The sequence below is a fragment of the Panulirus ornatus genome, chromosome 12 (genome assembly GCF_036320965.1).
Source record: "Panulirus ornatus isolate Po-2019 chromosome 12, ASM3632096v1, whole genome shotgun sequence".
NCBI lineage: Eukaryota > Metazoa > Arthropoda > Malacostraca > Decapoda > Palinuridae > Panulirus > Panulirus ornatus.
Genome location: NC_092235.1, coordinates 68,829,161 through 68,853,840, shown reverse-complemented (window position 1 = coordinate 68,853,840; position 24,680 = coordinate 68,829,161). Strand labels below are relative to the sequence as shown.

General features: G+C 40.5%; 3 protein-coding genes across 6 annotated transcripts in view; 2 read left to right on the top strand and 1 right to left on the bottom strand.

Moving 5' to 3' along the window:
• The window catches only part of LOC139752203 (glutamate receptor 1-like), a 39,512-nt gene extending 20,679 nt beyond the window's left edge, over positions 1 to 18,833 (bottom strand). For 2 of the 3 annotated variants that reach the window (XM_071668193.1, XM_071668195.1), the window contains exons 1-2: positions 18,696 to 18,833; positions 14,773 to 14,904 (exon numbers count right to left, since the gene is read on the bottom strand). The gene's annotated coding sequence lies outside the window, so the exon portion shown is untranslated. Of the gene's footprint in view, positions 1 to 14,772; positions 15,728 to 18,695 lie in introns of those variants that run through there. The other variant, XM_071668194.1, reaches the window with a different exon arrangement.
• On the top strand, positions 126 to 17,250 carry LOC139752205 (uncharacterized). Its single transcript, XM_071668196.1, has 5 exons — positions 126 to 516; positions 3,010 to 3,088; positions 6,450 to 6,532; positions 13,247 to 13,459; positions 15,734 to 17,250. The coding sequence occupies exons 1-5, from the start codon at positions 454 to 456 to the stop codon at positions 15,767 to 15,769; spliced, it is 474 nt and encodes a 157-aa protein (XP_071524297.1). The 5' UTR covers positions 126 to 453; the 3' UTR covers positions 15,770 to 17,250.
• The window catches only part of Nbr (exonuclease mut-7 homolog), a 29,480-nt gene continuing 23,469 nt past the window's right edge, over positions 18,670 to 24,680 (top strand). The window contains exons 1-3 of one of the 2 annotated variants that reach the window (XM_071668190.1): positions 18,670 to 18,972; positions 19,355 to 19,451; positions 22,766 to 24,629. In XM_071668190.1, the coding sequence (XP_071524291.1) occupies positions 19,438 to 19,451; positions 22,766 to 24,629 (1,878 nt within the window). In that variant the 5' untranslated portion in view covers positions 18,670 to 18,972; positions 19,355 to 19,437. Of the gene's footprint in view, positions 18,996 to 19,354; positions 19,452 to 22,765; positions 24,630 to 24,680 lie in introns of both variants that reach the window. The other variant, XM_071668191.1, reaches the window with a different exon arrangement.

Here is a 24,680-nt window from a genome sequence, read left to right as displayed (position 1 = left end):
CAGTGAAAGAAACGTTCATATTTCAGCTAAGTACTTGTAAAAGACATGAGCTGTAAATCAATTCAGGTGGGCTATCTTATCATGAGAGAGCGAGGTAAAGATAACGCCTGCAGGGCGCTTTGGAGCCACACAGTGGTATGGCTACACTAGTGCTGTCGTGTGGTTCGCTGACACTAGTGGACAATACCTCCACCCTTCTTTCCTCAGAATATTCCTGGAGCTACGGACGTGCTTATGTTGTAGTTGCATTGCAGAGCAAAAAGGAAGCTGCATTTAGTCTAGTTAAAAGGACAATAAATAAGACGTGTGGTTATGGCAAAATAAGTGTGGGGGTCATGACGTAGTCAAGCAGGTGCGACCCGGAGTTACTGAACCCAAGATAGCAAAAGAAGCAGCGGGACACAGTCGAAGGAAGTGTTACTTTGTTGTGCAGTGGGGCAGTCACCGGCCAGGATGGCAGGGAAGAACATCCCTGGCGCCCGACGGCGGGTTTATTGTCTCGGCTTCCTGAGTATGGTAGGTCAGGCCAAGAGGGCGGAAGCGCCACAGAGGACTAATCTGTCAGGACAGGTGACATACAAATGTGTAAAGGGAGGAGGTAGAATTACCGTTTCGGACATCCACCTGTTTGCGATAGAAATGGTCAGAATCTTTTAAAAGACATAGGGAACCATTGGGAAAAATTTCAACCAAAACAAAAAACCTAAAATCCACTGATGCCCACAACGGTAATAATACCAAGGAGCAATCCAGGACTTTGTTTACCTAACTAACCTCCAGTAGCACTTGGTTCTTTATCGGTCAAGTTGTTGCCAGTCTGCTGTGTTTTGTATAAGTTCTCATTTAATGATTACCAACCATTTGAGAATAACTTAATGTAACATTGTGTATACTGATGAGTAAATAAGAGTATGATAATGCGTTGTGGAGTTGGGTTCAGTGGCCTACCACACAGTACATCACTCGCCGTTCTCGGACCTTCATATGAAGCTAGGCTGGACAGGTGTCATGATAACACGAAAATAAGTCGGCCACGAGAGCTTTGGTTTACATCGAAATTCTGTGGTGTTACTCGAAGGCTTTTGGAAACACTATTGACATCACTGTGAACTGATTATCTTCTAACCATCATAACTGTGGTTCCTGTTGTATTCCCAGCCTAACTGAAGTCTAAAATGACTTAATGAATCACTCTTAGAATGACATTCAAACTCTATCTTAGGTTTCGGAAAGCTAGATGAACTGTCATTTGATGTATTTGTCTCATCGTAAAGCTTCGAATTATTGACGTCATTTTATTTTGAATTTTCGAATGAATGGTTTTCCTACTCGTAAGTGAATCCAGTTTCATACTTACAAAGAATTTACTTCGTCCATGCTGGTGATTTAAAAACCCAACTTTATTAACCTTTATTTTTGAAGAAATATAATGAAAAGTGTATTAGTCAGGTTCACTATCGACATATTATTGGTACTATATCATAGTACCATAATGAAAAGAGTAATGCATATACTGATAGTGTAGGCTGAAATAAGAGGGTCAGCCGTCGGTGCCACGCTGTGGATATGTTGCATTCAGCAAATTTTTTGATGTTGCGCGAATAATGTAGTTATAAACATTAGGAAATATTTTCAAGGGTGATGACTAATAAAACAATGCAATAGTTTATCTGGAACACATTATTTGATTTAGCTTTTATGTTTCTGTCAAAAGCAGACATGGTCTCTTAATCACAAATTTGCCGTATCCTATTGACGTGAATATTGAAGGAAGTTTCGTCTCATTTCACCTTTAAAACTAAACATTTTACTTGTGTGTGTAGAACTTACGAGCATCGGTTTACAATATAATTTGTGGAATAGAACTAATTTGTAGAAGTATGATTATCACTCCTGTTGACCTCTTTATAGTGTCCTCTTTACTTCATAGCATTTCGTCATGTATTTCAGGACCAAAAGCCTCGTCCATCAAAAGGACATGAAAGAATCGCAAAACTTTTATCCACTTTATATAATCATCCGCTTGATTATTTCATTTTTGTCACCATTGTGTATCTCTCTTTACTGTTAAAGTACTGTATATCATATTTGTATATAATAGTTTTCTGGTAGAACATCTTTGATACGCCATATAAATAGAAAATTCAGATTATACCATATTAAGTATCGCAAACCGTATCCTAGGGTTGGCGGGCATGACTAAGTGTGAAGGTGTGTGGCAACTTAGGGTCGTTGCCCGTCCTGTGCGACTCAACATATGTTGATCGAAACTGATCGGCAGACTCGCTATGATGGCTGTGCTTCATGTTGCGGGGTTTTCCACCCCTAGTCCTTATTCATGATCCTGTAGCCGGGATGATGACTCCTATATCCGCGTTCATGACCCTTGTGGCTGGGCTGATGACTTTTGGCCGTGTTCGTGACCGTCTTCATGAACCTTGGTTTGGTTTCATGATTCTTGTAGCCATGTTCTTATACCAAGTTTACTGAAAGCCTTCTAATATCTTCCTCCAAACTAGAAGTACAGGGAAACTCTTACGTAAGATAATACGTGACCAGGAGTTATATAAGTGTGGTCTACAGACGTCGTCTCTATTTTTAGTATTAGTAAATAGTAAACAACGCATCTGCATACGTGAACGCTGATTCTTGTTCATAAAAGTTAAAGGATATTTGTGTTCAGACACAGAGTATACTGTTGGCTGTGGAAAAGAAATGTAAAATACTGACGTTTACACAAATTGATTAGTTTCATGTATGGAGTATGTTTTACAAATACGGAGCTAATAACTGTTCAGACAGACAAGGCGACCGAATCAGTGTACATATATAACTTACTGATTATTACATGCCATTGATAATACGACGGTCACTCTAGTCATTGATAATTTTATGAAGGGGCTATCGTACTTCAGAAGTTAAGATAAATAATCTTACTTAAGTGCGATAACCCGTTCGCGTGTGTGTGTGTGTGATGGATGAGATACTAATTCTTGTGTTGGGGTCCAGGTTACGTCGCTGGTCCAGGTGGTACTGTACATAGTGATACTGAAGATCGTCGTTTCAGCTGAGCACCGTGACATCCAGGGTATGTACCAGACTTTTACATTTCTGCTTCACAGCCATGACTTCATCAGTGAACCTAAACTTTCAAGCTCATTTACAATGTAGACAATCACCTTTTTGTGTTGTTATAAGTTATACCTTACAAGTCTGTAAGCAGGACGTTGGAGCTATCATGATATAAGTAATGGTTTGCTTCATAAGTGCATGAGAATCGTTATTCATACTGAATTAAGTTCGATCATATATATATATATATATATATATATATATATATATATATATATATATATATATATTTTTTTTTTTTTTTTCTTTTTTTTTTTGCTTTGTCGCTGTCTCCCGCGTTTGCGAGGTAGCGCAAGGAAACAGACGAAAGAAATGGCCCAACCCACCCCCATACACATGTATATACATACGTCCACACACGCAAATATACATACCTACACAGCTTTCCATGGTTTACCCCAGACGCTTCACATGCCTTGATTCAATCCACTGACAGCACGTTAACCCCGGTATACCACATCGCTCCAATTTACTCTATTCCTTGCCCTCCTTTCACCCTCCTGCATGTTCAGGCCCCGATCACACAAAATCTTTTTCACTCCATCTTTCCACCTCCAATTTGGTCTCCCTCTTCTCCTCGTTCCCTCCACCTCCGACACATATATCCTCTTGGTCAATCTTTCCTCACTCATTCTCTCCATGTGACCAAACCATTTCAGAACACCCTCTTCTGCTCTCTCAACCACGCTCTTTTTATTTCCACACATCTCTCTTACCCTTACGTTACTTACTCGATCAAACCACCTCACACCACACATTGTCCTCAAACATCTCATTTCCAGCACATCCATCCTTCTGCGCACAACTCTATCCATAGTCCACGCCTCGCAACCATACAACATTGTTGGAACCACTATTCCTTCAAACATACCCATTTTTGCTTTCCGAGATAATGTTCTCGACTTCCACACATTCTTCAAGGCTCCCAGAATTTTCGCCCCCTCCCCCACCCTATGATCCACTTTCGCTTCCATGGTTCCATCCGCTGCCAGATCCACTCCCAGATATCTAAAACACTTCACTTCCTCCAGTTTTTCTCCATTCAAACTCACCTCCCAATTGACTTGACCCTCAACCCTACTGTACCTAATAACCTTGCTCTTATTCACATTTACTCTTAACTTTCTTCTTTCACACACTTTACCAAACTCAGTCACCAGCTTCTGTAGTTTCTCACATGAATCAGCCACCAGCGCTGTATCATCAGCGAACAACAACTGACTCACTTCCCAAGCTCTCTCATCCCCAACAGACTTCATACTTGCCCCTCTTTCCAAAACTCTTGCCCATTTTTGCTTTCCGAGATAATGTTCTCGACTTCCACACATTCTTCAAGGCTCCTAGGATTTTCGCCCCCTCCTCCACCCTATGATCCACTTCCGCTTCCATGGTTCCATCCGCTGCCAGATCCACTCCCAGATATCTAAAACACTTTACTTCCTCCATTTTTTCTCCATTCATACTTACCTCCCAATTGACTTGACCCTCAACCCTACTGTACCTAATAACCTTGCTCTTATTTACATTTACTCTTAACTTTCTTCTTTCACACACTTTACCAAACTCAGTCACCAGCTTCTGCAGTTTCTCACATGAATCAGCCACCAGCGCTGTATCATCAGCGAACAACAACTGACTCACTTCCCAAGCTCTCTCATCCCCAACAGACTTCATACTTGCCCCTCTTTCCAAAACTCTTGCATTCACCTCCCTAACAACCCCATCCATAAACAAATTAAACAACCATGGAGACATCACACACCCCTGCCGCAAACTTACATTCACCGAGAACCAATCACTTTCCTCTCTTCCTACACGTACACATGCCTTACATCCTCGATAAAAACTTTTCACTGCTTCTAACAACTTGCTTCCCACACCATATATTCCTAATACCTTCCACATGGGATATATATTGTATGTAGCATTTATGGATCTGGAGAAGGCATATGATATAGTTGATAGAGATGCTCTGTGGAAGGTATTAAGAATATATGGTGTGGGAGGCAAGTTGTTAGAAGCAGTGAAAAGTTTTTATCGAGGATGTAAGGCATGTGTACGTGTAGGAAGAGAGGAAAGTGATTGGTTCTCAGTGAATGTAGGTTTGCGGCAGGGGTCTGTGATGCCTCCATGGTTGTTTAATTTGTTTATGGATGGGGTTGTTAGGGAGGTGAATGCAAGAGTTTTGGAAAGAGGGGCAAGTATGAAGTCTGTTGGGGATGAGAGAGCTTGGGAAGTGAGTCAGTTGTTGTTCGCTGATGATACAGCGCTGGTGGCTGATTCATGTGAGAAACGGCAGAAGCTGGTGACGGAGTTTGGTAAAGTGTGTGAAAGAAGAAAGTTAAGAGTAAATGTGAATAAGAGCAAGGTTATTAGGTACAGTAGGGTTGAGGGTCAAGTCAATTGGGAGGTGAGTTTGAATGGAGAAAAACTGGAGGAAGTGAAGTGTTTTAGATATCTGGGAGTGGATCTGGCAGCGGATGGAACCATGGAAGCGGAAGTGGATCATAGGGTGGGGGAGGGGGCGAAAATTCTGGGAGCCTTGAAGAATGTGTGGAAGTCGAGAACATTATCTCGGAAAGCAAAAATGGGTATGTTTGAAGGAATAGTGGTTCCAACAATGTTGTATGGTTGCGAGGCGTGGGCTATGGATAGAGTTGTGCGCAGGAGGATGGATGTGCTGGAAATGAGATGTTTGAGGACAATGTGTGGTGTGAGGTGGTTTGATCGAGTAAGTAACGTAAGGGTAAGAGAGATGTGTGGAAATAAAAAGAGCGTGGTTGAGAGAGCAGAAGAGGGTGTTTTGAAATGGTTTGGGCACATGGAGAGAATGAGTGAGGAAAGATTGACCAAGAGGATATATGTGTCGGAGGTGGAGGGAACGAGGAGAAGAGGGAGACCAAATTGGAGGTGGAAAGATGGAGTGAAAAAGATTTTGTGTGATCGGGGCCTGAACATGCAGGAGGGTGAAAGGAGGGCAAGGAATAGAGTGAATTGGAGCGATGTGGTATACCGGGGTTGACGTGCTGTCAGTGGATTGAATCAAGGCATTTGAAGCGTCTGGGGTAAACCATGGAAAGCTGTGTAGGTATGTATATTTGCGTGTGTGGACGTATGTATATACATGTGTATGGGGGTGGGTTGGGCCATTTCTTTCGTCTGTTTCCTTGCGCTACCTCGCAAACGCGGGAGAGAGGGACAAAAAAGTAAAAAAAAAATTATATATATATATATATATATATATATATATATATATATATATATATATATATATATATATATATATATATTAATTTCAGCAAGTATCTTTTTGACAGTGGCAACGGCTGCTGGTTTGATGGCGGGCGTGACGTCCGTCTATTTCGCTCTCACCGGCCGCATCCTTTTCCTCCTGTGCGAGGTCAGTACAACTAACCATTTCCTATGTTGGTATCTCTCTCTCTCTCTCTCTCTCTCTCTCTCTCTCTCTCTCTATATATATATATATATATATATATATATATATATATATAGCGACAAAGCAAAATAAAAAAATAAATATAAATATATATATATATATATATATATATATATATATATATATTTTTTTTTTTTTTTTTTTTTTTTTTTATACCTCGTCGCTGTCTCCCGCGGTTGCGAGGTAGCGCAAGGAAACAGACGAAAGAAATGGCCCAAACCCCCCATACACATGTACATACACACGTCCACACACGCAAATATACATACCTACACAGCTTTCCATGGTTTACCCCAGACGCTTCACATGCCTTGATTCAATCCACTGACAGCACGTCAACCCCTGTATACCACATCGCTCCAATTCACTCTATTCCTTGCCCTCCTTTCACCCTCCTGCATGTTCAGGCCCCGATCACACAAAATCCTTTTCACTCCATCTTTCCACCTCCAATTTGGTCTCCCTCTTCTCCTCGTTCCCTCCACCTCCGACACATATATCCTCTTGGTCAATCTTTCCTCACTCATTCTCTCCATGTGCCCAAACCATTTCAAAACACCCTCTTCTGCTCTCTCAACCACGCTCTTTTTATTTCCACACATCTCTCTTACCCTTACGTTACTTACTCGATCAAACCACCTCACACCACACATTGTCCTCAAACATCTCATTTCCAGCACATCCATCCTCCTGCGCACAACTCTATCCATAGCCCACGCCTCGCAACCATACAACATTGTTGGAACCACTATTCCTTCAAACATACCCATTTTTGCTTTCCGAGATAATGTTCTCGACTTCCACACATTTTTCAAGGCTCCCAAAATTTTCGCCCCCTCCCCCACCCTATGATCCACTTCCGCTTCCATGGTTCCATCTGCTGCCAGATCCACTCCCAGATATCTAAAACACTTCACTTCCTCCAGTTTTTCTCCATTCAAACTCACCTCCCAATTGACTTGACCCTCAACCCTACTGTACCTAATAACCTTGCTCTTATTCACATTTACTCTTAGCTTTCTTCTTCCACACACTTTACCAAACTCCGTCACCAGCTTCTGCAGTTTCTCACATGAATCAGCCACCAGCGCTGTATCGTCAGCTCACATGAATCAGCCACCAGCGCTGTATCATCAGCGAACAACAACTGACTCACTTCCCAAGCTCTCTCATCCCCAACAGACTTCATACTTGCCCCTCTTTCCAAAACTCTTGCCCATTTTTGCTTTCCGAGATAATGTTCTCGACTTCCACACATTCTTCAAGGCTCCTAGGATTTTCGCCCCCTCCTCCACCCTATGATCCACTTTCGCTTCCATGGTTCCATCTGCTGCCAGATCCACTCCCAGATATCTAAAACACTTCACTTCCTCCAGTTTTTCTCCATTCAAACTCACCTCCCAATTGACTTGACCCTCAACCCTACTGTACCTAATAACCTTGCTCTTATTCACATTTACTCTTAACTTTCTTCTTTCACACACTTTACCAAACTCAGTCACCAGCTTCTGTAGTTTCTCACATGAATCAGCCACCAGCGCTGTATCGTCAGCGAACAACAACTGACTCACTTCCCAAGCTCTCTCATCCCCAACAGACTTCATACTTGCCCCTCTTTCCAAAACTCTTGCCCATTTTTGCTTTCCGAGATAATGTTCTCGACTTCCACACATTCTTCAAGGCTCCTAGGATTTTCGCCCCCTCCCCCACCCTATGATCCACTTTCGCTTCCATGGTTCCATCCGCTGCCAGATCCACTCCCAGATATCTAAAACACTTCACTTCCTCCAGTTTTTCTCCATTCAAACTCACCTCCCAATTGACTTGACCCTCAACCCTACTGTACCTAATAACCTTGCTCTTATTCACATTTACTCTTAGCTTTCTTCTTCCACACACTTTACCAAACTCCGTCACCAGCTTCTGCAGTTTCTCACATGAATCAGCCACCAGCGCTGTATCGTCAGCGAACAACAACTGACTCACTTCCCAAGCTCTCTCATCCCCAACAGACTTCATACTTGCCCCTCTTTCCAAAACTCTTGCCCATTTTTGCTTTCCGAGATAATGTTCTCGACTTCCACACATTCTTCAAGGCTCCTTTCCACCAGCTTCTGCAGTTTCTCACATGAATCAGCCACCAGCGCTGTATCGTCAGCGAACAACAACTGACTCACTTCCCAAGCTCTCTCATCCCCAACAGACTTCATACTTGCCCCTCTTTCCAAGACTCTTGCATTTACCTCCCTAACAACCCCATCCATAAACAAATTAAACAACCATGGAGACATCACACACCCCTGCCGCAAACCTACATTCATTGAGAACCAATCACTTTCCTCTCTTCCTACACGTACACATGCCTTACATCCTCGATAAAAACTTTTCACTGCTTCTAACAACTTGCCTCCCACACCATATATTCTTAATACCTTCCACAGAGCATCTCTATCAACTCTATCATATGCCTTCTCCAGATCCATAAATGCTACATACAAATCCCTTTGCTTTTCTAAGTATTTCTCACATACATTCTTCAAAGCAAACACCTGATCCACACATCCTCTACCACTTCTGAAACCACACTGCTCTTCCCCAATCTGATGCTCTGTACCTGCCTTCACCCTCTCAATCAATACCCTCCCATATAATTTACCAGGAATACTCAACAAACTTATACCTCTGTAATTTGAGCACTCACTCTTATCCCCTTTGCCTTTGTACAATGGCACTATGCACGCATTCCGCCAATCCTCAGGCACCTCACCATGAGTCATACATACATTAAATAACCTTACCAACCAGTCAACAATACAGTCACCCCCTTTTTTAATAAATTCCACTGCAATACCATCCAAACCTGCTGCCTTGCCGGCTTTCATCTTCCGCAAAGCTTTTACTACCTCTTCTCTGTTTACCAAATCATTTTCCCTAACCCTCTCACTTTGCACACCACCTCGACCCAAACACCCTATATCTGCCACTCTGGGGATAGGGGATTAAGAGTACTTCCCACGTATTCCCTGCGTGTCGTAGAAGGCGACTAAAAGGGGAGGGAGCGTGGGGCTGGAAATCCTCCCCTCTCGGTTTTTTTTTTAATTTTCCAAAAGAAGGAACAGAGAATTGGGCCAGGTGAGGGTATTCCCTCAAAGGCCCAGTCCTCTGTTCTTAACGCTACCTCGCTAATGCGGGAAATGGCGAATAGTTTGAAAAAAAAAAATATATATATATATATATATATATATATATATATATATATATATATATATATATATATATATATATATATACATATATATATATCATTTATTCATTTATTATACTTAGTTTCCAGCGCAGTGGCGTATCTAGGGTATGGCAGGTGCCGTGTGCGCCACTTGAAGGGGGGCGCCACTCAACGGGTTTATTTTTTGACATATGTTACCCGACTGACATTTTTAACAGTTTGGTTTTGTGAGATGAAAAAGACACTCGCTTACTCTTCAACTATATTCATAGTTCTAATATTTTGCACGATCAGTTGCATTACCGCATCTACGTTACAATTTTGATCAAATAAGTCTTTAAGTCTTCAAAAGTTTCAATAGATTTAAGTTTGGCCTAACTCTTTTAACAGTTTATAATTACACAGGAACAGAAATATTTTAGAATTGACTTCATTTAACAGCTAAATTGAGTGTCATTGAGAGGACTAAACTTTATTTTAACACCAGATTTGTATTCAGCATGAAAAATACTTCTTATAATGAGTTTTTAAAGGAAATCTATTTTTCTGAGGAAAATGCCAAAAATTGAAGGTAGTTCAGGGTATTTTTCAGCTCCAAAAACTTTTTTTTTTTAAATTGAAAGATAAGATATTCAAACACTTCTATACTTGAAATAATCATGAAAAATATATCATAATGCTCTTAGTTACCGATACATTCCCAGGAAATACGATGCAAAGGCGCAGAAAACATTTTAGAATTGACCATGAAACAGCTTAAATGAATGTCATAATGGCGACTAAAGGATATTTTAACACCAGATTTGTATTCAGCATGAAAAATACTTCTTATAATGAGTTTTTAAAGGAAATCTATTTTTCTGAGAAAAATGCCAAAAATTGAAGGTATTAGTTCAGGGTATTTTTTAGCTCAAAAAACTTTTTGTTTTAAAATTGAAAGATAAGATATTCAAACACTTCTATACTTGAAATAATCATGAAAAATATATCATAATGCTCTAAGTTACCGATACATACCCAGCAGATACAAAACATAGGATCAGAAAACATTTTTAAATTAACTTCAATTAACAGCTTAATTGAATGTCGTAAAGATGATTAAACGATATTTCAACACCAGATTTGTATTCTGCATGAAAAATACTTCTTATAATGGGTTTTAAAAGGAAATTATTTTTCTGAGAAAAATACCTAAAATTGAAGGTAATAATAGTTCAGGGTATTTTTTTTAGCTCAAAAAACATTTTGTTTCAAAATTGAAAGATAAGATATTCAAACACTTCTATTATTGAAATGATTATGAAAAATATATCAATGTTCTCAGTTACCGATACATACTCATTAGATAAGATGCAAAGGAACAAATATTCTTAAAATTGACTTCATTCAGTAGCTTAATTGGGTGTCATTTTAACACCAGACTTGTATTCAGCATGAAAAATACTTCTTATAATGAGTTTTTAAAGGAAATCTTATTTTCTGAGAAAAATACCAAAAACTGAAGGTAATAGTTACAGTGACGTATCTAGTTTAGGGCAGATGCCCAGGGCGCCACTCAACTGGTTTGTTTTTTGACCTATGCTACCTGATTGACATTTTTAACGGTTTGGTTTTGTAAGATAAAAAACGAACTCGCCTACTTCTCAAGTATAGTAATATTTTGCTAATATCAGTTGCATTACCGCTTCTACGTTACAATTTTGATGAAATAAGTCTTTAAATTTTTAAGTTTATATAAACTTAAGTTTGGCGTAACTCTTCAGCAGTTTATCATTACACTGTATGTATTTTCATATACATCCAAAGTATGTGCATTCTTAATCCAGCCAGCTGCGCAATATCAGTGCATGTCATAGGCGCTATTTCGCCTAGATACGTCCCCCCTGTTCCCGCGTTAGCGAGGTAGTACAAGGAAACAGACGAAAGAATGGCCCAACCCACCCACATACACATGCACATACATAAACGCCCACACACGCACATATACATACCTATACATTTCAACGTATACATACATATACATATGTACACATGTACATATTCATACTTGCTGCCTTCATCCATTCTCGTCGCCACACCGCCACACATGAAACAGCGCCACCTCCCTCTACCCCCGCTCGCGCGCGAGGTAGCGCTAGGAAAGACAAGGAAGGCCACATTCGTTCACACTCAGTGTCTAGCTGTCATGTGTAATGCACCGAAACCACAGCTCCCTTTCCACTTCCAGGCCCCATAAAATTTTCCTTGATTTACCCCAGACGCTTCAAATGCCCTGGTTCAATCCATTGACAGCACGTCGACCCCGGTATGCCACATCGTTCCAGTTCACTCTGCCTTTCACCCTCCTGTACGTTAAGGCCCCGATCGCTCAAAATCTTTTTCACTCTATCCTTCCACCTTCAATCTGGTCTCCCACTTCTCCTCGTTCTCTCCACCTCTGACACATATATCTTTGTCAATCTTTCCTCACTCATTCTCTCCATATGACCAAACCATTTCAGTACAGCCTCTTCTGCTCTCTCAATCACACTCTTTTTTATTACCACACATCTCTCTTATCCTTTCATTACGTACTCGATCAAACTACCTCACACCACATATTGTCCTCAAACATTTCATTTCCAACACATCCACCCTCCGCACAACCCTATACATAGCCCACGCCTCGCAACCATATAACATTGTTGGAACCACTATTTCTTCAAACATCCATTTTTGCTCTCCCTAGCCATAGAAACGTCAACAAGTACTTTCATCGCTTTCCCCATATCTTCCATTTGGACCTACAACAATAAGTTGTAGATCTTCACTTGTCTGTTGTACCTCGAAATACCTTCAACAGTCACCGTATCTGACTAGGCCTCGTACAGTGGTCTTTGTGATGACCTGTATACCTGTCACCCGTATCACATCATTGTTTATTCGGTCACATCTGTTGGTTGCTACTGTAGCATGTGGGTTAACAGTTTCCCCACATGTCACGCCTAATGCATCTGCTTTACCTCTCCAATACTTGAGACTACCCACCACTGTGTGACACCAGGGGTCCCTATCCTACACCCTGCTGTCGCTCCTTTAGGCGATACCAGGAGACAGCCCTCATTAGGTGACATTACCGCCTGCGCAGCCTCACCACCTGACACTAACGCCAGCCCTTCCTGCCTCTTACAGAAGCGTAGCCTCACCACCTGACACTAACGCCAGCCCCTCCTGCCTCTTACAGAAGCGCAGCCTCACCACCTGACACTAACGCCAGCCCTTCCTGCTTCTTACAGAAGCGTAGCTTCACCACCTGACACTAACGCCAGCCCCTCCTGCCTCTTACAGAAGCGTAGCCTCACCACCTGACACTAACGCCAGCCCCTCCTGCCTCTTACAGAAGCGTAGCCTCACCACCTGACACTAACGCCAGCCCCTCCTGCCTCTTACAGAAGCGTTACCAGGACATCGCTGGGCCGGAGTGGATCTGGTGGTTCGCCTCGATGGGCGTAGTGCTCTTCAACACGCTGCTGCTCGTGTGGTTCTGCCTGCTGTCCGACATCATGATGGCCACCGGCTCTGTCCTCGGCATCGTTCTCTACGTCCTCTTCTTCTTCTTCGCCAAAGACGACATCAAGTTTCTCCGGGAACACGACAGACATAAGGTTGGCGTGGGCAATTGTTGCTTGGGGAGCGATTGGTGGCCTAGTCCGCCTCACAAGCCGAAATTTTGGTTCCCTCTTATCTCCACTTTCCAGAGGAAGTGGAAGTGACGTATTGTGTTGTTCGTTGAGTTGAACCATCTGGACACGAGAGTACGGCCTTTGTGTGTGACGCCCAAAGGTCAGACCATCATACATAATGGTCGTTCGTACTCAAGGATCGTACTGCCATGTTCAAGGGGTTAAGATCCTACGATCTTTCCTCGTGTCAGCGGAGGTTATTCAGTATTTTACAATTGATGAAGAAAATACACAGTTTGTTGAGCTTAGGACGAGGTTATCACGAAACACAACACACATGCGGACTTTAACCTCACTAATACACCACCTTGCATCGTTCTGACCTCCCCTGGGACTCGTGTCCCACCAGCATTTACAGCAAACAGGTAAAAGAAGACCCACCTGCCTCTTTGAAGGAGCTGACCTTCCTGCATTTATAACTTGTCAGTATATAATGACCGAAACAATCGTCATTGTCTTGCTGAGCAAGTATGTTGTTTTGACATTGATGATGTCAACTGGATCCCTTTTTTTCCTAGTATTCAATAAAATATTTGTAACAAATATTTTCCAATATCGATGTGAAGCCTTTCCCTCGAGGCTGGTGCCCTGCGTCGCTGCCTCGGATTCCCAGGGACTTCTAACACCGTGTCTATATCAGTGTTAAGTTTCTGGAATATTTTACAAACTTTAAAATCACTCGGAAGCCTTGAAAATAATTTCTGTAAACGTTTTACTAACGTTATGAACATGGGTCATTGAATAATTTTTATGCAGATTCTAGTTGGTCTTTGTATCTTGATTGTTTTTCTTCACTGAATTCCACAAGTGAGAAAATATTCGTAAACTTTCATCAAGATAAGTCAAAGGTGAGGGTTTGGAGGGAGGTTGGTCACGCAAAGCTCTAAGTGCCTGGTGTGACTGTCAACCTGGGAAGGTAGTAGGCCCAGTGGTACAATGAGGGGAAGGTAATGGGTCAAAGCTAGGACAACGTTTTGTGTCTACTATGTGCCATCACACTTCAGTACAGGGACAACAAAACCTAAGCTATCACCAAAACAGATGACACAGACGACCGAGAGAAACGGTATAGCAGACGACCCATGAGGGAACTCTGTACTTGCATTACCAGTTACACTGCCATGTTATGTATACATACCAGAGACAGAGTATTAAGGAACGGAAATCTAGAAGAGGAAAGTAAAGACGGATTTGAGTAAGAAAGATGAATTGTTCTGAATCGATACCACACGTACCTGAAGACGGAGATCTGGGCTTCATCTGGTTCTATATTCTGGTGCTGGAGTAGAACTGAGGACGAGGTACCCCAGACATAGCCATACAAGGTGCCATCGTGGTAACTTGATTCTCGGCTTCAAGATGACCCCCTTGTGTTGGATGAGATAGATATTAACCTTGGCAAGTTAGGGCAGAAAATATAGATATTAGGCAAAACAGAATATACGTTTTTGTTACATCAGATAACTCAGTGTTTTGTGTACAGGACATCCATCTTGGGCAAGGCACTACAATATAATGATCCCTTATTAAGAAAGCAAGAAATGGAATGCAGTGTTTTAGGGTACTGGAAGTGTTAACTGGCCAGTGTTTCAGGATGTTGGTAGGTTTCATTGACCAGTGTTCCAGGGTGCTGGAAGGATCCAGTAACCAGTGTCAAAGTGGCCAGTAGGGTACTGGAAGGGTCAAATAACCAGTGTTCTAGGCTGCTGGAAGAGTTCAGTGATCCGTGTCCCAGGGTCCTGGGAGGGTCCAGCGACTAGTGTTTCAGGGTTTTAAACAGTGGCCAGTAGGGTAATGGAGGGGTGTAGTAGCCACTGTTCCAGGATATTGGAAGGGTCCAGTGACCAGTGTTCCAGGGTACTGGAAGGGTCCAGTGACCAGTGTTCCAGGGTACTGGAAGGGTCCAGTGATCAACGATCTCTGCATAATCTTACAGTGATCATTCTGGCTCAATGACGACAAAAATATGGACTGAAAAAAGGTCGGAAAGGTGTAAATATAGAGAATGTGAAAAGGCTAAGCATTGCGTATATGCTAGGTAAGGACGTCAGCATAACCCTCGCAGCTGACGTCAGCACTACCCTGGCAGTTGATGTCAGCACCCACCTGGCTGCTGACATTATAGACAGAACCCTGCAATATCTGTTTTTTGGATTAAATTGGTACTTAATTTAATCTTCTTTATCTGGCTTTCAGGAAGGTGAGGAAGTGAAGGAAGAGCAGCCATTGTAATGTCTCCCGCCACCAACGCTCGCCCTGACATCATCTACATACTTCTGGGAGTCCAAGAACAAGAAACTATATACAACACGGGGAAAAAGATTCAGTCTTGTGATTATTGGAAGATTGTCGTCGTAGAATGATTAACTGTTAGTCCATTGTTTCCTGGACTGACGCGTTGTTGGTGTTGAAGTGATTACTATGAATAATGTGAATAAAATAAATAAAAAATAGTGTTCCATGTCATGTTTAGGGCACGAAAATTATGCAAAAATGGCAGAATATGACTATTACTTAATGGTGGAAAGTATGTTCCCTGGTGCAGGCTTGCTGAGCGTTTAACACGAAAGTGATGAGGATGAGTTAGTCTGTTAAACGAAGAGGAAGTCAGTGCGTATTTAACAAGGATGTCCCTGTTTAACGAGGGCAGTTCACTGACTTGACTGACGTTGAATCGGTGTTTGATCACCGAGGAGGACTGAATGTCCAACACACATTAGATGATATTAAGAATTTAGCATTGGTTCGCCAGATAAATCAGCCTTTTGTTCATCACAGAAGTCGGGGTCGAACGAGGGTGAATAGATTTTTGGGAGCCACAGATGAGTCACATGTTCAAAGATGTGTTAGTGCTCGAGAAGGATATCGGTGATGTTCAGGGGGATAGAATAGTATGTATAACGAGCGTTATCCTCATTCCTTGCTGTTAAATCACTCGGCCAGCTCTGTACATGGCCACACTAATGGTGACAACTCATTTCGAGAATATTCCCCTAACATGCGTTTTTTGTTACAAACTAAGATTACCATCAAATGAGTATTCCCTTATTCCTACCTAAAGATCCAGATTTTTTTTTTTTTCCAGTTTCTGGTTGCAGTGTCAAATGCTTTATGGCAGTCCAGATACATAATATGCCCAGTATTCTATGACCTGAAAAGAAGCCTATAGAGGAGCACTAAACCCTGGTGTACTGTGCATAGCCGACAGGGTCAGCACTAGCCCAGATGTACTGTAAAGTACAGCCTTCAGGGATACCACTAACCCCGTATGTACTGTACAGCCGACGGGCAGCACTAACCCGAGATGTACTGTAAAGTACAGTCGACAGGAGCAGCACTAACCCCAGATATACTGTTATGTACAGCCGACAAATGTAGTACACACTCCGTAAAGTGTTTCTAATATTTAGGTGACCTTATACACACCAGTCTCCCACTGTTTGTTTAAAAAGGGGACTAGACCGATGACATGTTTATAGCCCACGAATGTGCGGGGTGAGGAAGTGGACTGGTAGGCTTCCCAGCGTCGTGGTAGACAAAGGGGTTTCAACGATCTCCAAATTTGTACCCAGGAAAAATAGATCGCACTCTCATACACGAACCTCAGTCCTGGAACACAATTCGGAATCCTTGAAATATTCTCTCTCTCTCTCTCTCTCTCTCTCTCTCTCTCTCTCTCTCTCTCTCTCTCTCTCTCTCTCTCTCTCTCTCAAAGGCTGCACATAACTACAAAGAACAATAAACTCGAGGGAAGGTTCGAACAGCAGCGATTTTACAGTAATGTGATGAAAGTTGCACTAATTCACATGATTTTCTGGACCTGTTTACCTCCTTAAACCAAACCTAATATAAACCATCTAGACTAACCCAGCCTAACCATTTACCTAATCTCATGTAACCATACTTACCTATTCTAAACTACCAAACCTAACGTTCCTACTAACCTAGTTGAAATATCAATCTAACTTACTGAAACTACACTTCCTAACATATCTTCTTTTCACTGTATTGAGAGCCTACTGTCTTCTTTGTCACTCTCGAGATCAGAATCCTGTGTTAGATGTATAGTAAAAAATGTTAAGTAAATAATATTAGGAAACTGCACTTTAAGTTTTTACCTGTTCCTTTCTCCTATTTCTGTAAAATGACAACTGACTTTTTTCTTTTGTTGTGGACGCCACACTGCTCGTGTCGTAGATTTAGTTCAAACTTTACAGTTAACCTTCAAGTGATATTTTATGAACTTAATTTGATTACACTTTTTACTCTCGCCATAAACTTTGGCCATTCACAGATTTAAACATGATATTTACAAATAAAAACAATAATTCAAAGTGTATGTACAGGGGAATCTGCAGTCAGGGTGAGTTTATAACTAGTCAGGGAAAGGTTATGGTTGTAGCTAGGTATAGGTTATAGATATCCAAGGAAAGGTTATGGTTGTAACAAGGGAAGTTATGGATGTAACCAGAGATATTATAGTTGTACCAGAGTCAGGTTAAGGTTATAGACAGGGGATATAATATGTACTCTCGTGTTCTTCAGCAATCCTGAAATCGCTGAACTCTTGTACACTGGTTATTACAACCCTGCAAGCAACTCAGAATTTCTGTTCGCGCTATTTTGCAACCAATGAGCTCATCTTCCTCCAGATTTTTTTCATTATTTTTCATTAAAAAAAAAGTCTAGTCTACTGTCCAGATGACCAGGTCCGTCCAGACGGAGGCTGGTGCCCGTGCCAGTGTAAACTAGGGTAGCCCACTGGTCGAGTTTTCGGCCACAATCCTGAAAATTTGCATTAAAAGGTTTGCCTGGCTGAAAATATTAACAGCTACGGCTACACTGTCGGCTACACATTGTTCGGCCAATATTTTAAAAAATCATCAATAAATTCAATATTAAGCCTATTTCAAAAACACATTGCATAATCATTTCTCGCTCGCCATCATAACTGTTATGATATATCAAGTGGAAGAAAAAGACTTCCAACAGCAACAGAGAAACGCATAAGATTAAGTGCTTTCGTTCCACTTAAGGTTCTGAGCCAAGTTTACCTTAAAATCTATAATCTTTGGTGTACCATTTACAAGCCTCCCTCCACCTCACCTTCCAAGTTCTAATATTAGTTCTTATTGAAAAACAGTAGAGAAAATCTTACACTTGCCATGGGCTGAGGAGTCTGTTATTGATGGCCAAGTTCGTTCAGATTCCGTCTGTTTCTGGTCATTAGTATTGCACCATGAGCTCAGCGGGAAAGTAAATCTTCAAATAACTAGCCAATTATGTTTTGGCCTGCCTAACAACTCATTAGCAACGGGGTAGCTGAGATGATATTCCCAATGTACCTAACGTGAAAACTAAATCAAGGGATCGGCTCAACACTTGACATGAATCGGACGCGATCATCCACGTTCATTCCCGTCCTCAGTGTCCAGGTAAGACCTGCAAGGATTTCAACGTAAGTCTACGCATGATTTGAATTGTTCAATAGATAAGATAATGTTGCTGATACTCATATCTCCACTGTCCGTCATATTAAAGGTTAGTCAAAAAAGCATTTGGACGAATTTTCCTGAAATTCGGACGAAAATGAAAGTTGTTTGGCCGAGAAACTTTTCAAACGTCTGGCAACTCCTGGTGTAAGGGTGGCAGACGGAATCTTGGAGCCTTATTTTGAATGGCTATTACCACCTGAGTATTAGGCACTTTCCTGTTCATCACCAAGAGACGAAACAAAGATCTGAATATTTCGCCATGTGAAGAAACCCCAACAGCTACTTACATTATAATATACTGTCCTAAATTCATGGTTCACAGCTCGGGCGGAGGAGACAGACTTCCTGGCACCAGCCGCCATCGTAATACTGAAGCTAAAGGAAAAGAAATTACAGAGAGCGGTCATGTCAAAGCACAGGTTAGTAGTGGGATTTCTGAATTATAATATCAGTAACATGAGTGTTACAAGTGACATAAAACTGTACTAAAAGGAAGTGGAGCAAGGGTCATGGATGTCAAGGGCAAGGATTATTTGGGCAGGGCTGGCTACTGAGTAAGAGATTGTTAGGGGAAGGATGGCTAGGCTGAATGAGACAGGGCATGATAGAGTAGTATTTGTTAAAGGCTGACAAGAGAATGGCTTACAGAGGCAGGGCTAACTGGGACGGGGTTATTCATTCATTCTAATATTGGCACACTAATGTATGCTGTGCTTTACATTTCAAATATGTAGGGCGAGGCTGAACAAAATTAACTTGGGTAATGATAATTTACAGAATTTTGAGATAATTACATGCAGGTAAACTAACTTGAAGCGAGATTTGGAAACAAACCAAGCTTAATGAGACATTACAAAAATCTAATGATTATGATAACCATGAATATAAGTACTGTAGTATTAAGTAATTTGTGCCATAAATATATCATCCTTTTTAAGTTGTAGAAATGCAGAAAAATGTGTGAATTATACTGTGGCTATAGATATAAACTATTCACAGGTAGATGATGTGGAACATCATTTAGTAACAAGGTTAAAACCTCACAAAATAGGTAGAGTGTTAAAGCAACAGGAAAATTGGTTGATAAAGAATCGAAATGATAAATGAACATGAATTGTAAAACCCAAACCTAATGTATCTGATAGAGAGGACAAAGAAAAGTAGAAAATGAAGTATGTGCGAAGGTTTACCATACTGTTTCAAGGTTTCGAGAGTTTTGATGTTGCACGTCCTGTGCAGTTATGGCTGTGCCCAATGGACTGTGAAAACAAGCCCAAAACTGCAGAGAATGAGGATAAAATAAATATTTTCCATTTTTACAATTATTTCAGTGATATCAGTTTTTGCTATCTCAAACGCATTTTATTTGTATATTTTTTCCTGTATATAACCCTACATTTTCAATGAGCTTCAAAGTCATCACTAAGTTACTATCATATAGGGTAGGACAAAGAGATTCCAGTTATGTTTTCTTGGTCTTGATCATTATGCATGTAAAATGCACTAATTAAGAAATTACGTTTCCACTGTTGGTAAGATTGTAGTACTGAAGTACATATGTTGTTATACATGTAGTAGATCACTTCTGCTTACCAGGGAAGATGAGGTTAATTGACATAGCAGTAAATGAAGCACTTCAAGTAATCATGAGAAACACATAAAAGCCTCATTTTATTTCCCTTCATTATTATCTGAAAGACAAGGAATTGTTATGATCTCATGTATAGATGTGTTTGGTTGGGGGAGGGGGTTGCATTGTAAGAGTTTTGAGTGCATTCTAACAAAAAAAAACAGGTTCAGTTTGTATTCTTACCATATGGCAGGAAGAAAAGTAAACAGTGAAATAAAAACCTAAGATAAATATCAGTAGCTAGAAGTTAGGTGAGGTTTTAATTAGTTTCAGTGATAACTAGATGTGTTTCACTTACTGGCTTCCTTGTTTTTACCAGATTCACAAGAGCCTGATTCATACATATATGATTAATCTTTTACCCCAAAATTTATTTATGCTGCACTAGGATACACACTTATGCAGTTGTACGTAATTAACATGCTTTTATAAAGAATAAATCTTTAAACTTTTTGAAAATGACAAAAAAATTAAGATGTCAAATTAATGTTGATAATAGAATTCCTGTAAGTCAAACAGACTTTGGTCTGTTTGTTATCTTACTACTCCAACTAGGGCACCAGGTCAATTCCAAAAAATTGTATGGGATTATAGTTTGGAACAAATGGCATATTACTGAGGGTTCATAACCCCCTTCCACCCCAAATCATCCATTTTAGATGGGGAACATATACACCAGATGTACTCAAGTTGAAACAGTGGTTGGTAATACCATAGAGTTTTCCCCAGTACCTAACGTAGCAGTTGAAATATACTTAGGGAGAGTTTTGGAAAAACCTGAAGACCGAGGGAGGGTCTGGCAAGGCACCCTTCCTCTCCCTCCCAGTATCCTTCATTTCACTTGACGACCACATTTTTAGGGAAGTCTGTTGAATATCATCAGCATTACCTGCGATATGACAGTGGTTGTTAAATCAGATATTCCAGTGAGTAGAAATAGATAACCTTTGTGCCTCTCCCTCTTAAACAGCACTTAAAAGTTCATATCTCCATGTTCCAGTACAGTACCTTTTTCAGCAAGTTTTTGTTAAATTTCATTAAATTACATCGTGAGAGTGTGGCACATTATATGGGTAGTAAGCTATATAGTCCATCCTTGTGGGTTGGATTTGGAAATTTTTTGGTAGATATAATCCCTGGTATGTTTTTACAGTTTGTTACAGTGGTTTCGAGATGTGGCAGGTGTCCAGGAACACGACCCAGTCATCACTTAGGCCTTTGTATAGTTTAAGATTTTTTTTATTTTACAAGTATTTTCAAAATCCCAGATAAGAAATGAATATTTTGCAAGTGTACTTGAAGAAAAAAGCCTCCTTTTATTTTACATCATTCTTATTATATTCTTCCTGCTGTCTGTTGCTGTATTACCATATTAATATTGCTGACCATCATTTTACAGCTTCCCATAAAGAGTACTCTTTCTTGTTTCTTATAAAACACTGTTGGATTTTTCAGTACACAGTTGACCTGTACAGTATTTTGGTGGCCAGTGTGGGTGTATTTCATGTGGCTCATATTGTGCTGATTATAAGATTATTTTGCATCCCAAATTGCATCTTTAAGGTTATAAAAGTATACCTTTAATTCACCTTATAATTGCCTTTCTATCTATCTATACCTCTGATGCCTGTTCCCTTTGGGAACTCCCTCAAGTGGATGGCCACAACAAAAGTGTCACCATAAATGGCAAACTCCAGTGCTGCTTCCTAGCCTTTTGTGCCTCACCCTTAGCAGGTCACTGGCAAAGGGTCTAGTGCAGTTTTCAGAGGCTCCTACCTAAAGTTCCCCTCAGCTACTATTGCCTAATGTGTTTACCTAATGGCCAGCCTACTACTTATACCTAATGCTCCAGGCTAAATGTTCCTGTGCAATGCTCCTGTATAATGTTCCTGCCTATTACTCCTGTCTCTTGCTCCTACTGTTTTGCCAAAAGGCAGGGCTAGTGCAAAGCATTAACTGCAGAAAAATCTAGTTCGGAAGATTGAGTTGTGTGAGTGAAAGTGTTTGTCAAGTATTATGTGTGACAAGGAGAGGTATGTTTGTGGACAGAATTGTATTTACTGCTTATGATAATCAGTAATTTAGACTTATCTTTTTTTTTAGGAATGTACCAGAATTTGGCATGACAACAGTGGAGGATTATTCTGGCTGTTTTAGAAGAATTTTGAGCCCTTGGAAAGATAAGAACAAAGATGTATTTAGTAAGGAAATGCAGGAATGTTTGGTGGACTCAGCTAATCCATACAAAATGTCCTTAGTATGTGTGATGTTAAGTCCTGACTTATATAAGAACAAAGCAAATTCATTGCCTGCAAATATACTTGTAGAGCTGCAGAGTTATTTGAATCAGAGAGGTAACAAGGAAAAATTTAAGTTGTGCCTTAGTGAGGAACTGCAGAAAGATGCATTTCATGTGGCAGTTAGGCAGAAAAATACTGGCTTACTAAAACTCATGGCAAAGGTTTTCCAGTTGATGATTATTCGGGAACAGCTTCTGCCTTTTCTTAAGGCATTACTGAATGATGGTCATTTCAAAGAAGTGTGTGTATTAGCCACCCTTCTTACCCTTCAGTCACAGTTTTCAACAGCTGAACTGATTGTGCCCTTGTTCCTTCAGGATCGCTTGTGTTTAGCAGATGAATTTCTTGACTCAAGTCCCACTCATCAGAAGGAAATATTGTTATTCATAGATGATATAATTGGAAAAAAGATAAGTGTAAAACATCTTGAAAAATATAAAGTTAAAGATGTAAAGAAGATAAGGTCGAGCAAGATTCTCTCTAATACTGTTTTCAGAATGTTGAAAAGATTTGGCTTTGATCCATCTATATGTCCCCATTTTCAGAGATATCGTGCAAATGGAGGATTGCGTTATTTATTCTATAAATATTATAAAGAGAAAAGTATTCAGAAATCGAGCTTCTTTAGCTTGGTTGATGATACATTACAAGAGCACCCAGACCTTAGCTTAGAATTGTTGTACCTTTTTACTGAATATTCTGACCCACAAGCAGCAATACCATATGTGGCCAAGTTACAGATTGCATCATCAGATGTCCCAAAGGCAATTAAGAAAGCAATGTTAAATTTCCCACACCTTCTGGAGCAGAATGAAAATTTGGAAGAGAATGACAGACTTAAACAGGAGGAAGAATTGTGGGATGTTGGGGTTGACAGTTTTTATTCTCTTAGCTTGCCTTTGGAAAATGTTTTAGTTATTGAAACAGTTGAAACACTTGAGAGATGCATTAAAGATTTGCAGGACAGCTCACTGCTAGGTATTGACTCTGAATGGAAGCCAACATTTGGATTAGGATTACCTGAACAAGCAGCAGTTATGCAGTTTGCTACAACTAAACATGTGTTTCTCTTAGATCTCTTAGCACTTCATCAAATAATAAAAGGCCATCACTGGTACCATATTGGTCAGTTGTTTTCAGATCCCCAGATAACGAAAGTTGGGTATGGAATCAAAGGAGATTCCGTAGTCCTTGGCAATCTCCATACAGAGATGAGGAAAGGATTATCTAATCCTAGAAATTTTATTGATTTAGATCACATAAAAGGAATACTTTTGGAAGAACATCCTAACATATTCTCGCATAAGGAGGCATCATATAAAGGTCTGAGTGATCTTGTATACCGTTGTTTTGGATTACCACTTAATAAGAAAGAGCAGTTTTCAAATTGGTCTAGAAGACCCTTTACCAAGTCGCAAATTATGTATGCAGCCATTGATGCTAGATGCCTTATTGATATTTACACATTTATAAATCAGCGGGCAGAAGACCTTAACATACCAGACTGGAAAAACATAAAGCAAAAAGTAACAGCAAGAAAAGAAAGGGGAAAGAAAAAACAGATGACGGTCAGTGTTGATCATGATAACACTTCACAAAAGATTATGAGAGGGAAGGAGCCAGTTTATGCAGCAGATTTTCATGTTGTATGTGATACCATGTTGCAGGTTTGTGTCCTTAACATATTTTTAAATTAAGTGGAATAGATTTATTACTTT